This window comes from Neltuma alba, unplaced genomic scaffold (assembly GCF_004799145.2).
Source record: "Neltuma alba isolate B1F8T4 unplaced genomic scaffold, ASM479914v2 tig00011619_pilon, whole genome shotgun sequence".
Lineage (NCBI taxonomy): Eukaryota > Viridiplantae > Streptophyta > Magnoliopsida > Fabales > Fabaceae > Neltuma > Neltuma alba.
The window spans coordinates 23,562-40,633 of NW_021636270.1; the positions used below are offsets into that span (position 1 = coordinate 23,562).

Genomic DNA, 17,072 nt, shown 5'->3' on the forward strand with positions numbered 1-17,072 from the left:
ACAGGAGGAATCAGCGTTGGATAATTTTGCATGTCAGTTCATTGTGATTGTTTTTCTATTACTGTAAATCATGTAATGGATTTGAGTGATACTTCCAATTAAAGAAAGTTCAACTTTGAGCCTTATGTCCCTTGTGTAAGATTTGGTGGTACCTCGTTAAACATAAGAAAACAATTGTGTTCGTCTAATAGATACTTTTGGGAGGTGTTTGGATGAAAACAAAACCATGATTTTAAAAGTGATTTTACGGTACACAAAGTAAATATGTGGAGGAGTTTGTCTCAATTTGCGGAAAAGTGTTTTTGAGAAGCACTTTTATAGCTTCCCAAACACCCCCTTGGTCTTAAAAGTTGTCTCAACCAATTTCTATAAACACCTCTTTTTATTTTACCCCATGAATATGTGTGTGTATATTCTTTTCTCAGCATAATCCAACCATACGTCAGTCAAAAACAGCATTTGAAGAATCACCTTTTTTGAAGTGGTGATCATGGGTTCAGCTGCTACTTTTATTTATTGGAATGTGTTTGGTTTAGCAAGTTATAGGTATGGTGATATGAATATAGGGAAGTATATGTAATGTAATCGCTGGAAATTTATTATTCCAAGCGCCACAAAATATACGCTTTGTCTTGGGCATAATTTGTTGAGGCAGCATTTGTGCGCAAGCACATGCAAGTTCACAAAAGTCCAAAACTCCAAAGAAAAATAAATTATTACACCTGTTCTAAGTTTGAAAACTAGCTGATAAAGTATTAAAAAAAGAACTAGTTGGTGGGTTTGTTTTTATTTTAAATATAACATTTTAATTTATTTTGTTTTTGAAATTTATAATATTTTTCCTGAACCTTTCTTATTGCATATTTTCAAGAAATTTTTTCATCAAATGAGTTATTATTTCATATAAATGATTAAAAAGGATATTTTTACAATTAAACAATTTCATTAGTTTTTTTTGATTCATAGAAATTAGTTATCTAATTACTGCATTTAGTATTGCTTTTATATACATGTTATAATAATTAAATTGAAAATATGAAAGAAATTAGGCAGTTGGTGCATGGGATTCCAAAATTAGTAAAGCAATCATTGGAGAGCATCTTTCTGTTCGAGGCTGTGCTCGGAGGTTGTTGGCTCAAGCTTACCTATATTATTTCTCCCACCAGAAAGGTGTTTTGTTAAGCTCAAAAATTCCACAACGATGACGCATTACTAGTTGTGAGGAAAATGACATTTTGGAATAATATAACAATGGTAATGCCACTTTCAAATTTCCAGATTTTAAAATATCAATTAACAACCTTAATTTTCTACTAAATTTTTTTCGAAAAGAAGTCAATGGAAAAAATGTCCCTGTTCACGTACAGGTTGGAAAATACTAGCTTGAATTTGAAAGTGCTGAAAACTGAATAGGAAGTCTTAAAAGCTTTAGCTGTATTTGTTTTCATCTAGGCAATTTTTTTATATTTGCTTTTCCATCATTTTAAACTTATATATTTATATATTGTCGTTTCTTAAAGTCAAACTATGATATGAAAATAATGCTCAATTGAACAAGATTCAAATTGAGGATTTAAGAATTTCTAACTTAGTTTTTGACATTTTTGACTTGTCTTTTTCAGATTCTTAGACTCATACGCGAATATGAGTATTTTTGTTATTTTTTAAATATCAATAAAGGACCAACTAATGTTTTTAATCGACATTTTAAGATTTCATAGTCTTAAAAGTGACATCTTTTTTATGGTATAAACTCAGTTTTTTTAAATTACTTTGGACTTGAAATTGTAACATTATTTTCCTTTTTTGGTCGACAGAGCCATCTCCCCCTGTTTGTTGCTTTTTAAATGTTCCCAGTAAAATCATAGTCATTTGTTACTCCTCTACACGATAAGTAGAGCCCTGCATGTGAAAACACTTCCAAATTTTAAGGTAAGAACGATGCTTTATTAATTTGGTCGAAAAATGACACTTTATTTTAAATTTTAAAATTATGGTGATACTTTTTTTAAAATGACATTAAAATAGTCTCAAAAATATTAAAAGATAAATTAGGCTGGGTAAATTTTAAAATCCAAATTAGACTATTTTTTCTACTTTGGAATTTTAAAATATTGTAAAATGATAACATTGTTATTACTCTTAGTGACCATTTTCACATAACCATTGACTATTTTAGTTTAATTATTAACTACTTTTATTTTTAAAGTTCTAATGATTAAAAAGTATAATTATTAACTACACAGGAGTAATAAATAACTAAATAAAAAGTAGTTCCTAGATTTCTAACAACACTTAATACATTTTTTTTTAGTTTTTGAAACAAAAACAATCAATAGTAAAACTAGAGTAGTCGATAGTTAAACAAGAGTACATACCAAATTTTTAAAAACAAAAATAGTCAGTCGTAAACACTATTGTCAAACTCGCAAATTGAGTCTCTGAGTTTAACGATTTTACATTTTCAACTAACAAAACCGTGTCGATTCACTTTTAAACTTGTGATAATTGTAAACTCGGTTAAACTTACGAATTTATTTAACGAGTTTACTGTTTTTACGTTTTTAACTTACAAAATCGTGTTAACTTACTCTTAAACTCGTGCTAAATTTTTGGATTTGATTATGTTTAGTGACTTTATATATGAATTCTATACAAATTTTTTTTTGAATGTGATAAATTATGAACATTGATGAATATAATTTCAATTATTTAAATATGAAATATATTTAAATGAAATTATTATCATTTTTTGTATATTAATTATTTGATTATATACTTTTAATATCAGTTTATTAATAAAAGTAAACTTTTACGAATTTACGATCTGAGTTTATGATCCGATTTTATATCATTATCACGAGTTTGCTTAAACTCGTGAATTTGATAACCTTGGTCGTAAACAAAAGTAGTGCATAACTAAATAAGAGTAGTTATCAGAATTCTAAAAATAAATATAATCCATAGCTATAAAAGAGTTGTCAATACATAAAACAGGATAGTCATTGAGATGACAAATTTTTTTTTAAAGAAAAATATAGTAAAGGGCATTTATGTAATTTTACAAGATTTGAAAATTTCAAAATAGTATTAGGAGTCTGAATTAAAATTTTAAAATTTACCTTTTTAGCAATTTTCAGGGTATTTTATTGTTTTCTTCCCATAAATTTATTATACTTTGATTAAAAGTTTTAATAACCAAAACATGAGATATTAGAGGATACTCTCGGTACCCAGAGAAGTTCAGAATATTTAGACCCATTGGGCCAGGTAGCCTGCATCAAATAAGGCCCATTGGGCTACGTAGCCTCCATCCTTCCTTTTACCTCTGGCACACCGAGGCAGCGTCCAACGGCGGCGCGGGAAACACTTGAGAGAGAAGCGGCTGTTGCCCTCGCTGCTATTGCTAGTAGTTGCTACAGCCTGTGTTTCCGCTTCTGAATATCATTCTCCTCCGGCCTATTCTACCGTACGCCGTTCGTGAACCTTCACTTGTACTTTAACTTCTTAGTCTAGCTACACTTTCGCTTCTGTAAGTAACTATAGTTATGCTTGGTTCAGAAGTGCCTGTGATGTACTCATTACATGTTTGAATCACTTTTTCTGTTGATTTAGAATTTCTGTGACTGTGCGCGTGTTCTTGCTTTTTTTTGGGGGGGGGGGAATCTTCTTCGTGGTCCCAAGAGTTTGCATGCTTTGTATATTCTGCACCGGAAATCCTTGGACTATTTACATTTCTTCGTGGTTCTGTTCGTGCTGGTGAGTTTTCAATTTTCTAAAGTTGCTTTTTCTGTGTTTTAGGAGAATGGGTCCATCGGACATTAGGGACCTTTTAACAGCGTTTAGTCCCTCGTTAGACTTGTTTGCTATGAGCGCTGGAGATGGTCGCATAAAGGTATGTGGTTCTTTTTACTAGTAACAACAAATGATTGAAAATTACAGGTATTGATGGGTTTATCGAAGCATTACCATAGTTGCCATTCTACTTATTCTGGTGGCATAGTATTACACCACTTTACCTTGTGCACGAAACTTTTTAGCCATTCCGTTGAATGCCATTGTCTTCAGTATGCTAATCACTTCCAAAGTTGGGGAGGAACACCAAGAGTTAGGCTTCAAAAAGATAACTTGTCTTCAATGTTAGACCAAATTGAGGATTTATTTATTCATTTCTTTTTTGGGTAGTTTTGGATCAAGTAGGTCAAGGACCTGGAAGTAATGGGGTTAGGGTCTACTGTAGACGGTTTATTAGTGGATATGAAACCATGCAGGCTAACGGTTTCCGAGGTATAAAAGGTTTTTAGGGAGAGTATGTATAACTTAGTTTCAATTTCCTGTTCTTTGCTATTTATTTCCGTTGACGTAGCCTTTGTTTTCACCTGTTTCTTGTGATTATTCTAGGTTGGTTTTCATCCTCTTCTTAAAATTATACTCCATTGGCTGGGGCAAAAGTTTGAGATCCTATTCTTGATGAATTTCACAACAGTTTTTCAAATAAATTTTCCATTATTTATTTGGAAAATCAGTAGTCTACTAGTTCATATTAAATGTCTTTCCTTCGTGTTCTATACTTTTGTTAGGCTGACACTAATTGTTGTTTTATCATTGGACTCAAGATGAGATAATTTTTTGGTTCGGGAAAAACTCATTGAGCTAAAATTGTTACAAACATGGCAATGGCTGCATCAATAAATCTAAGATGTTTGGTTTCAATGTGAATATATGAGTTTGCGATACATGTCAAATGCAGTCACGACTTCTTTTTCTGGGTGCTTCATAGCTCTAAATTATGAACTCACAACACATGTCAAGTAGCATGTGGCTATATCTTGTAACTTGTTGCATGATGTGTTGGAAGGGGAACACTTTAAGGCCATGTATTGCGAACAGTCAGGTAGTTCTAATGGTAAAAACCAAATTTCAGGCCTACAATTCTTAGGTTTTAATATATAAAGTGGCTCCCTTTTGTGCTTCACATCATGCTTTTGTGACTTAAAACATATACTCTTATTCTTTATGGGAACAATTTTGAATTTGAATGATCAAAGATGAATGTTTTTACATTCAAAGAGTTTGTGACACATTTACAATTTCTTGTATAGATATGGGATACAGTTAATGGTCAAATCCAGACGGAGTTTGCTGACATCACATCAAGTGATGCAGCAAGTATATATGCAGGATCAGTGAAAGGCCATCTTTCAATAGATTATACATGCATGAAGTGGTTGTCATTAGAAGAAAAGGTTGGTTGGCTCATTGTAATTATGTTGTGTACTTGTTTTTGCCTTTAGAGAATATTTGCTCCTGATACTGCTAATTATTGCAGAGAAAAAGGAAGCACACATCCTCATTGTTAGTACTTGGAACAGGTAGTGGTGACGTGTTGGCACTTGATGTGTCTGCTGGTCAATTAAATTGGAGAATTGGTGACTGCCATCCTGGGTAAGTCCTAGATCATTTGTCCTTAACAAAGACTCGCAATCTGCACTCTTTCTACAGTATTTTGAAATATGATAGCGGCTAATGAGAGGGGTAGATTCATTACTCCAACACCATAATATCTGGATGTATTGGTTCCATAGGAGGAAGCATTGTCAACATGTTCTCTTTATCTTGTCATATTCTAAAAATATTTAATGCTATTTGTGCTGTAAAACTTTAGGCTTGTCATATAGAGATATTGGGTCTCTTTTCTACTTCTCTTTCTTTCTATGATTTTTACCCGTTTGTTTCCAGTAAGGGTTTGAAATTGTGATGAGTTGATTACATGGAATTTGTGGTTTTATTTGAAACTCAATAACTTTCTTTTTCTTTCTTAACCTCTTCATGAGTTTATCCCCGGCAAAATTCATTTTTACTTTGACGGGTTTGATGATATTTACTTCCCCACTGTTAAATAAGAACATGACATTTACTTTATCGATTCATTTTTCTCTTTCTTGCTCATTCACCTGCAGAGGCGTGAAAGCTGTTTCATCTTCTACAAATGGATCATGTGTCTATACTGCAGGTGCAGATGGAATGATTTGCAAGATTGATTGTAAGACAGGAAACCTGTTGGAAAAATTCAAAGCTTCTACAAAGGCAATATCCTGTATGTCTGTTTCTTCAGGTATGTATGCTTCACAGCTTTTGCAGGACTCTTAGTTTTTGGTCGTAGGAAATGAAGTTGACACTTTTATTTTATTTTACTAAGGGCACAATCTGAATTAGGGTTTAAGTCTTTTAGATTTCCCGGGAAACAGTGGAGCTTCTGGTACATTGCAAGGGGCCATAACTACTAACTAGGAAACTTAGGTTTTATGTATCCTGATTCAATCAGCATTTTGTAACGAGACATCTACTCTCAAGTTAGTTGCATAGTTGTTTTAAATAGAATGAAAACCAACCATGCCTTTAGCTCTATGGTTGTTAAATGGTCCATGCTAAACTCTAAACAATACTTCCTGAGTTGTACTCACTCAAAGTCTTCTACAAATCATTATTTACATTAACCTGCAAAATTCTGACATTTTTTTCCCCTTCTGAATTTTCTGCTTTATTTGATTCACTTGCATCAGATGGGAAGACAATAGCTACTGCAGCAGCACAACTAAAAATTTTTAATTGTTCTGATCACAAGAAGATACAGAAGTTCTTTGGCCATCCTGTGAGTGTCGTGTGTGTGTTTGTGTATAGTATACTGTGTTATTCCCCTTTGCATTTGTCCCTGAAGATAAGCATTGATTTTCTTTGTTGTCTTTGTGAGCATTGTCTGACTTTTTAAATTAAATTAATAGGGATCTGTTCGGTGTCTTGCCTTCACTGAAGATGGGCAGTATATTCTATCCTCTGCTGTTGGGGAAAGATATGTTGCTGTCTGGAGGATTGATGGGGCAAAAAAGAAGTCAGTTAGTTGTGTTCTTGCAATGGATCATCCTGCTGTTTTTCTTGATAGCAGGTGCACTCCTAGCAGGGAGCTTGACAATGTTGGAGTATCTGTTTTGGCTATCTCAGAAGTTGGTGATTGTTATGTTTGGTTTGGAAATAATATTGAGGAACTACGCAATGTGAAGCCCATTAAAATATCATTATCTTTGGAAGAGATATCTTCCAGAAATTACATGGGTGCATTGCCAGCAATATATGCTGCAAAGTTAGAAGGCATCCACAATCCTACCTCTGGGCAGATTTTACTTGTTCATGGGTTGCTTGTAAAACCATCGTTTCAAAAAATTTCAGTGCACTCTGGCTCAGACATAAAATTGAATTTCTCTGATGATGGTGTTCTTCTTCGGTTGAACAAGTCCCTCGCAAAGCCTAAGAAGGCAAAAGATGTAAAAAAAGGTGACAATTTATTGTCTTTACAGAACTGTCACTAGCATTTCCCTTGTTCTCACGAATGAGAACTTCTCATTAATTTGCCTTATGATATGCTTGCTTTGGTGATCATAATCTTGTCATTTGATCCTTTTAATTAGTATATAGTATCTAGCCTATAAATTTTGTTGGTCTTTGTTGATGTTATTTTCAATTATGTTAACTTTTGGTCTTGCATTTGACAGTTACTGCGCTAGACCGTGCTAATGCAGAGGATGCTCTGCTCCCAATTCCTAAGCTTTTTGATTCTCATGTGCAAGAGCAAGAATTTCAAGACTCTTCAGGCAAGGAAGTTATGGATGGTTTGGTTAGAAGTAGTGAATCTGTATCTATGGAGATTGAAGGTACTGCAAAGATCTATCATCTTTATTGTCGAATGAAGTAGTTGGGTAATAGATCAACTATGTGAACATGGTAGAGTTTATAATTAAACTATTCATGGACCTTTGCTGATTAAGCTCTTGTTTTGGACGTGGCTCTTGGCAATTATCTTTACTGGAAACAAGGTTATCAAGATCAAAATTTTATGTAGGATCAATGAGGGGTTAAAAGATTGAATTCTAAAATGCTCCCTTTTATGGCAAAAAATTTGTATAAATTACATAGAATTCTTATGTAAGTGTAAAGCCATACAAACCTCATCATACTTCAATAAAATGAGTTATGGGTTACAAAAGTCGCAAAATTTCACGTCTAAACACCTTTAGTTCTGGCCAAAAAAATAAAACAACCTTTAGTTACTGAAGTGATAATATTTATACATTAAACAAGGCACCCCTCATAAAAGGCACAATTCACTAGATAAAGGGCTTACAATAATCAGTTAAACCTAGACACGTTCAATAATCAAGTCTATCGAGCAATCATTCAAGAAAAACAATGGTCAACACACAATAAAAAGAAAAGAAAATCAACAACTATAATCATAGAGGGTTAATTTGAGCTAGAAAGCGGCACTCCAGTATTCAAAAAGGTAAATTTATGCATGCAATTCTAGGATTCAAAAAGGTAAATTTATGCATGCAATCTTCCAGGGTCGGGGAGGATAGCCTGGTCCTTGCCATTTTTCGTACCACATAGGCTCAGGATGGTTTTAGGGGTAGGTAATCTTAAGATCTTTGGAGTTTACTGTCTAAATAGCTATCTTGATTCTTGACAACATGATTATAAACATTCATCTGTTTATCGTACTTCTATATTTTCTGCAAAGCAAGAAATTAAACAACAATTTAATGAACTGTAATTTTCATATTTTCCTTCATCACTGATGCAGGTTTTGCTATGGATTTTTGTTTCCTCCCTCGTATATGAATCCGTTTTTGTTGTCCTAAGCCTTTATCTTCTGATACTGAAAGATTGAATGGCACTTCTTGACTTTGCATGTTGATTTTATCAATCTGTGCAGATGAGATGGCCCAGGACGAGACTGATGTGATCTGCATGGAGGAACAGATGAGATCTCTTAGGATGCTTGATGATGAAAATGATCTTGAATCAAATATCAAATTTAATTCTTCATTGTTGAAGCGTGTTGATCTTGATGCTAATCTTCCAATGAGAAAGGTTTGTTTTCTTTAGCTGAGTCATTGTCGTTTGTTTTTCTTTTACTTATGAATTATGATCCAATTGTCGTCATAATCTATATTATACTTTCATTTTTTAAGTTGCACCACATGTATTTGTTTATGCTCCTGAATCGATTTATTTATCAGATAAGAGCAACCGTCTTGACCATGGAGCCATCTGAAGCATGTAAGCTCCTGGAAGTTTTGCTGGCTGTTTGGCGATCAAGGTTTGATATCTTTCTTTTCTATCTTTTAGTGAGGTATTTTACATCGGAGGAAATGCAGGTTTTTTATTCCTATTTTGGTTTTTGTTTCATTTCTATTTTGGTTTGCACAACGTGCTCCTCAGGTCCGCAATATCAGTCCTTTTTTCCCAGCTTTACTTGGTCCAAAATATAAGTCCGGTTTAATAATATTTAGATCATTTAATACTCCCCCCCCCTATTTTGCCCTTCTGTACACTTAAATGTTATAAGTAATTAATGCATTAACCAATAATTTTCTTCCCTAAATGGTTCGACCAATGCGCTTGATAAAATTGATGTGAATAATAATGTCTTGGGCAGGTCATCTACTGGCAAGTACGCTCTTCCGTGGATATATAGCATATTAGTGATTCATGGTCACTACTTAATCTCTCAGGAAAATGTGACAAATATGCTTGATGCCTTGACCAAGGTATTGCTGCAGATATTACATTTCTAGTTTGCTTTCTCATTTAAATGCTTTATATCTGCTGTCACGACTTGAATTCGTGAGGCTGGTGTTACAATCGGAAAGAAAAGAGAAAATTTAATAACTCTTGAGAAAATGAAATAGCGTATTTCACCTTACAGATGGCTCGCTCTAGAGGATCTGCAGTTGAGACTTTGTTACAATTATCAGGTCGTCTGCAATTGGTGACAACACAGGTTTAATCACATCCCTCAATTTATTTGGTCTCACTGTTAAAGCTATTGGGGTCTAATGGCCATGTTTAAAATTCCTTCAGATTAACAAAGCTTCTCAAGATACAACTCGTTCAGTGCGAGATCCTCAAATGGAAGAAAGCGAAGATGAGGACAACGAGGATTCTTTTGAAGAGGAAGGGGATGATGCATCTGAAATAAGTAGTGATGATGATGAGAACTAGTTCGAATTTTGATGAGAGGTAATTCTCTATGTAAAGGGAAAAAAAAGTGTTGTCTACGCATATTATATAATAGCCTAATAGTTGAAGTAGATGATTTATTTATTCCCCCCATGGGTGCAAAGATAGTTGTAATTTAATTGGGTTGGGACTTGGGCTTTTCAAATTTTGGCCTCTTAAAACGTTCCATGAGTCAGCTTGTTTGTGAACCTTGCTGGGAGGATTTTCCATAATGAGTTCCCTCTCAGCGAGAATTTTTGTACTATCCGGAGCACATGTATGAAATGATACAGCCCATAAATTATTCGTTATCAAGTGGGTATCTCAATTGTGCAGCATTTATTTACTTTACTATCTTGCTATTATTAAACTTCCGAGACATGGTTAGATGCTCAGTTAACACCGATCCACCTGAATGCTACAGACCGTGTGCTTTCAACCATGCGATATCACCAATACATGAGTCGGACTTTGTGAAGCCATCAAACATCTGCCTCTATTTTAAGACTTTGCGTAGTAGACCGGTATAAACTGATAAGCGTGTCTGGTTCGCTCTAATTTGGAGGCATGTGGGTAGCATTAGATGATACTCGTCCGGTTCTTAATGACGGTAGTTCCATATATAAGACTTTTTTTTTATTTTTATCAATTTTGTTCCAAATTAGCTTTATTAATATTTTTATAACAATAATCAAGTAGGAAAGGGAGGAAAGGAATTAAGAAAGATGATTAGGATGTTTTAAATAAGAATATATCATATTAACTAATTTAATTAACATTATTAATTTACTCAAATTAGCTAATTATGCCTTATATTAAAGGCCAGGACAGTACTAACTTGCATCTTAAATATAAGTAGTGCCTTGTAGAAGGGTTTTTTTTTTTTTTTGGTGTCCAAAATATATTATTTTAATTTATTTTATTTTTCAAATTTATAATTCTATTCCCAAACTTCCTTTACACATAATAAAAGGTAATCACTAAGAGATACTACCTCTGGTCCTAATTATAAGTTTGCAAACAAAGTCTTATAATTAGGGTCAAAGATAGTAGTTTTCAGTGTAAATGACTATAAGAATACTTTAGAAAAATCAATACACAATTTTTTTTTATAAATAACTAACTAATTTTCTTAATATTTATATACAAGTTAGGTGTTGGATCGAAGTTAGTAATTGTGTTGTGTGCCCTTTGCAAGTGTTTTAGAGATCTCTGTGACTCTTCTTTTTTCGCCATGTCTGTTACTCTCTTCTATATATTGGGGTAACATGCACGTACAAATCACTCTAGCGGAGCATGACTGTGCGGGCACAGACCTGTTATTACCTATCTTTAGATTGACAAACTAAATAAGAGTGAGAATTTCAGAAATAATATATTACCTCTAGTCCTGATTATAAACTATAAACGAGGTATTATAATTAAGATTAGAAGTATTATGTTAGTTTCCATATACTCACGCCTATCCAGCATGCTTATTATTTTTGGCCATATGACCATTGAGTTCAGGGAAGATTAGTTGTCGAATAAGGAAGACAGAGATCTACTTGGGTCAATTTTGTTGAAAACAAAGGCTTTGCACATGTCAATATGCTTCTGCATATGAAATACTAGCTAACGTGCCTTGTGCTTTCACGAAAGGAATTCAGAATCTCTCTGTAAGATAAGAATTAAGAATCTAATTCTTCTCCATTCTTACATGTGTACCCAAACATCTCCATTTTTCCTCCATCAAGTTCTACCGTTTTACGAAATATCTGCTTTCAAAGAGCATCTGAACTAAAAAAAGAGTCATCTTTTTACTAGCACAGCAGTTCTTGATGATCTGAAGCTTAAATCATCCGACATGCATTTGGATTTTCATCACTAAATATAGATGTGATGTTTGCATTGCCACTTTGGTAGTCTCCACTGTAGTATTCCATACGACTGTAATAAGGGTGCCTTGGTGGTGATCTGATATATTCATATTCCGTGACAGAAGCTGATGGCTTATACGCGTTACAGTGGCTGTGTGGCAGGTACATTGAAGATGATGGCTCCTGTGAATATATTGTGCTATTATGGTATCTATTCCAGCATCCAACGTAGTTGTGACCAGAATCGAATCTGTTGCCATAGTATGGCGGATATTGGTGTATCGCATGAACCTTCCCTACATCTTTTGCTCCTGGGATGTTCTCTGACTTTTGGCTTACCTTGTTGTCCGTTGGTATGGTTGCCTCAGGTGGTGATGTATCTTCTGGCGGTTCTTCTTGTGGCGGTATTTCATCTGGTGTAACTTCTGCCGGCGGCGGTTGCTGGGCTGAATCAGGAGCCGGTGCATATCCATCAGGTGCAGGTCCAGGTTCTGGAGGTTGATATGGAGATTCTTCTGGCTCAGCAGGAGAACAAATGGTGGCAGTCTTCCTTGTCTTCTTGATAGCCTTGGCAATCTTTTCTTGATCCGCCCATCCGATAACTGTTATTTTCTGCTGAGGGAAGTCGATATATAGATCATATATACCTATTTGAAGGTAAAGTTTGTATCATATAGTTAGTTAAGTCATGGCTAGATTACAGAATGATTTAGAAAGATAAATGATGTTACAATATGCTTACCATTAATGCCACTGAGTGCTTTCTTTATCTTCTGCACACAGCCATTACAGTCCATTCGGAGCTGTATCTCCGTGATTTGAGGCCTCTGCATTTGATGATGAACAAGGAGAGTTAGATAAGAATTGTTGTGAAGCTGTGGAATTGCAGGAAATAAGAAATATGTCTATGGCTGAAGAATCAGTGCGTAGCATCTATTTGTACATGGTAAGGGAATGTGTTAAAGGCCAAAAAAAGAAGTGGGGACTAAAAAAGAATCTCTTTTTTGAAGAGAGAGAACTGGTATTGCTTGATTGGTCCCTGGAATTCATTTTCTCAAGCTTGGATTGATGAGTTTCTATAATTCTGAGAATTTTGCTTTAAAGAAGGATGACCGTTTTATGATGGTGGGATATTTAAGAGTTAGGGTATGATCCAAAACCGACCACAGTGAAGTCAAAAGGATCAAAGTAGCTTTTTTGGTTGAAGGATATCTCTCTGTTTTTTTTTTTTTGACCTTGAGTTGAAGGATATCCACTTTCCAGGAATCATTAATGATGTTTATATCAAAAGGGGATGAAACTCTTGTTTGTTATTTGGTTCATTTGTATATATGCTTGTCTAGGGGACCCAACTGAGAGATTCTCCAATTCACATTTTATTTAATATTTTGAGACTAGTTTTCTTCCAATCATTATTTTTATTGAATAAGAAGCATCATTCTTTAAAATCTTATTTATAATTAGTCATATTATTCACAAATTATTAAATAGTACAATTCATTCTTTAAATTCCATATAATATTTTTAGGAAATATGTCACATGGTGATTATATTTCAGTGCCAATTTATAAAGCTTAGACTAATTAATGACAAATTGTCTTTTTGCTTGTCGGATTTAGACAATGCCTCTACCCTAAATGGAGAATCGTGAGGTTTAGGCAGAATCATACATTGAATGAAAAACTTAGGTGGATTGGGCCAAATATATATTTGGGCATTTGAGGACCAAAATGACTTGGCATCCAATCACACTAATTATATAATTAACCATCCATTACCCAAAAAAAAAAAAAACCCCTCCAATGGTAAATTATCACAATGATGGCCTCACACGCTAGGCTCAAAAGGAGTAATATTTTTTCTAATTAAATATGGGATATCTTTAAAATACTACCTTCGATCCTAATTATAAGATCTTATCTTATTTGTAGAATAAGATCTTATAATTAGGATTGGAGGTAGCATCTGGGGAAAAAAAATTCTTGGACTAATCATGGATTGTTAGCTTAGACTTCCCATGAAGCATTTTTTTGAAAATTCGATATCGGCCCACATGCTGACCGAATCAGACTAGCGTGATTTGAACTGCGAACAAATACAAGTTTGGCCCATAATATTACTTTCAATGTTTTAAGTAAATAAAGAATATACATTTATTACCAACGGGAGTTGGTCTAAATGGTAAGCAACTTGGTATCGCTTAAGCGAGTCTCGAGTTCGAGCTTCAATGTATACAGAAATCCCTGTTGTGAGACTCACTCATCACAGCTAGGTGCGCGATGTGAGTCGGATTCAGATGTAATCGGAACAAAGCTCCGGTGAACTGGGTAGGCAACAAAAAAAAAAAGAATATACGTTTATTAAACAAGTCACACCATTCAACCCATCATTAAATTCGTGGTTTGGAATCTCAAGGGAGATTTATTCTTGAGGGGATACTTGTTGTGTCTCATAAAATTAATTTAGTAATTTACCTACTTTTGTTTCACTAAACTTTCTTGGAAGTATACTTATTGGACCAAAAAGCTTATAGCCAACTGTTTGTTTCAATTTTTTAGTTCCCAGAAAATAACACTATTTCTTAGAATAAATATAATATTTTTAAACAAATATATTATCTGCTAAAAACACTAGGGACAAAAATATCATTCTCATCGAATTTTATTTCTTAGTTTTTAAAGTTATGTTTGAAAATATATACTAAATAATAAAAAAAAAGTGCAACTTACCTAAGTTTTGTTTAATAAGTTATTTTGTTTACTATCGAGAAAGTTCGAAGCCTAACTTCACGAGATTTGAAGACTTTAGTAAATTAATTTGTCAAGCGGCCCTCTACAATATCCCATCCAGTCTTATACACAAAATACAAAAAAATCGAATTACATAAATGAAAAGGTTACAATAAATGTGTGAAAATATTTTATTTTCCAAAAATCCTCTTATTTATGCAAACAGATTGAGTGAATAATAATGAATTAATACAATGATATAACATGTAATTAATAATGATAACTATTACAAAATTAATCAAAATTATATATATATATATATATATCCTTTAAGTATATCTTATAAATAGATCCAGTTGATTATCAAAAAAAATTATATACTTCTTCGATCCTTAATGTAAGATCTAATTAACTAATTTGATTAGATTAAGAATGTTAGTTAAATTAGTTAATATGATATATTTTTTTTAAAACACTTTAAACATCTTTTTTAATTTTCTTCCTCTCTCTCCTACTTGATTATTGTTGGGAAGTATTAATAGAGTTAATTTGAAAAAAAAAAGATAAATAGATAAGATAAGTTTTTCATATAAGATCAATATTAATTTTCTAATCAGGTCTTGTATTAAATAAATATAATGGAAGGGAGTATTTTAAGAACTTGATGATCACTTTCAATGTGTTTGTAGCAATACGTCAAATTTGGTCCCCCCAATTAAATATGCGGTTACGGGGCGCTTGACTGACGTGAGTTCTTGTCGTTTCTTCAAAGTATTAGAATAAGGTGTCCAAAATTCAAAAGAGTGGGTTGGAATTTCTTCATCACATTAAATAGTCCGTTGAAATTCTTGTTTGAAACTATCAACCATATCTACCGTTCGGTTCTAAATATAAAATGTACTTTATAATGTAATTTAAAATAGATCTTTTATATATATATATATATATATATATAGAATCGGAGGTAGTGTTATATTATCATGACTTCATAAAAGCAAATATAATGAAGCTGAAATGGGGTGACTTCTATTACACTAAATATCATACAGCAATTTCATATTATTAGTTTGTTTAATTTGTTAAGAATGTGATCCCAAGTAATATAAAGAGTGTAGGAAAAGTTATGAGGTTGAAGCTTTATAAATGGCCGAAATATCGGTTTTGAAGATATGGTCATGTATTTGTGTGAATATGATAAAATACGTATCTTATGAGTAAGCTTGACTTCACCTACAAGCTCTGTTTGCTTTCCACCTGACAAAGCTGTCTTGTATATTAATTTTCATGCCGGCCTTGCTCTCAGTTGCCAATTATTTATTGCATAATTCACATTAGTTATTAATTATTGCGAAATTTTTTTTTTCGGGTGACAAATTGACAATTACATTAAGTATCCGATGCTTACTAATGATTCGGATTCAAGCCATTTCATGGCCCAAATGGAGGAGTCTTCTAACGTTAAAAAAATTATTTTTCCGGTTCTTAATATAAGACCTAATTCTTGAGTTGGTTTTGATCCTACATGTAAGACTCATTTCTCATATTTATTAATTTTTTCTAAATTACTCCTACAGATACTCCCTCAACCATAATCAAGTAGAAGAAGGAGATGAGTATTAAGAAAGATAATTATAGTATTTTAGGAAAAATGTGTCACATTTCTTATAATTAACTAACTTACTTAACTTCTTTAATCTAATCAAATTACTTAAATGGGTCTTATATTAAGGAATGGAGGAGTACAGTTTATCTTCACATAGTAAATTAAATATCTTAAAGTCTTCTAATATCGTTTTAGTTTTGAGCAAAATGCAAATTTATAATTTAATTTGTAGTTATGCACTAATTCACATTAATGCATTTCAATTTCCCCCGGGGGGTTAATCAATGAACTTAATTATAGGGCAAATTTCACTGTAGGACCGCACAAGACAATTAATCTCAAAGAGCCCCCAAAACTTTCTGAAATCTCACTGCAGGACCAAGGGGCCAATCTGATATTAATTCCACAAACGAAATGACGCCACTACCCTTAGCATCAGGTGAACCAGTCCACATGTGAACGGACTGATTCCACGTGTGAATATATGTATTTATTCTGCAAATTGGCTAATTCCCCTTGCAAATGCGCTTTCCCGCACTTATTCCCTCACGGACGCATGCATCAGGTGAACCAGTCCACATGTGAACGGACTGATTTCACATGCGAATATATGTATTTATTCTGTAAATTGGCTAATTCCCCTTGCAAATGCGCTCTTCCGCACTTGTTCCTTCATGGACGCATGCATCAGGTGAACCAGTCCACATGTGAACGGACTAATTTCACGTGTGAATATATGTATTTCATCTGCAAATTGGCTAGTTTCCCTTGCAAATGCGTCTCCCACACTTGTTCCCTCACGGACACATGCATCAGGTGAACCAG

At 33.6% G+C, this 17,072-nt stretch overlaps 2 protein-coding genes across 5 annotated transcripts; one reads left to right on the plus strand and one right to left on the minus strand.

The window, feature by feature from the left end:
- Positions 1 to 3,367: 3,367 nt before the first annotated feature.
- LOC114715926 (WD repeat-containing protein 43) lies at positions 3,368 to 12,115 on the plus strand. 4 transcript variants are annotated; one of them, XM_028900840.1, is made up of 14 exons: positions 3,368 to 3,532; positions 3,802 to 3,895; positions 5,103 to 5,246; positions 5,330 to 5,445; positions 5,961 to 6,115; positions 6,564 to 6,652; positions 6,783 to 7,329; positions 7,548 to 7,706; positions 8,768 to 8,925; positions 9,075 to 9,154; positions 9,494 to 9,605; positions 9,764 to 9,838; positions 9,919 to 10,077; positions 12,038 to 12,115. In XM_028900840.1, exons 2-13 carry the CDS (start codon positions 3,806 to 3,808, stop codon positions 10,057 to 10,059), a joined length of 1,866 nt encoding a protein of 621 aa, XP_028756673.1. In that variant the 5' UTR covers positions 3,368 to 3,532; positions 3,802 to 3,805; the 3' UTR covers positions 10,060 to 10,077; positions 12,038 to 12,115. The 4 variants fall into 4 exon arrangements, with proteins under 4 accessions (XP_028756673.1, XP_028756672.1, XP_028756671.1 ...); XM_028900839.1 differs by lacking the exon at positions 12,038 to 12,115 and adding an exon at positions 10,481 to 10,565; XM_028900838.1 differs by lacking the exon at positions 12,038 to 12,115 and having other exon boundaries at positions 9,919 to 10,371.
- Positions 11,889 to 12,788, minus strand: LOC114715929 (heavy metal-associated isoprenylated plant protein 5-like). Its single transcript, XM_028900844.1, has 2 exons — positions 12,658 to 12,788; positions 11,889 to 12,562 (listed from the first exon to the last, which is right to left on the minus strand). Exons 1-2 carry the CDS (start codon positions 12,746 to 12,748, stop codon positions 11,889 to 11,891), a joined length of 765 nt encoding a protein of 254 aa, XP_028756677.1. The 5' UTR covers positions 12,749 to 12,788.
- Between the last annotated feature and the right edge of the window lie 4,284 nt (positions 12,789 to 17,072).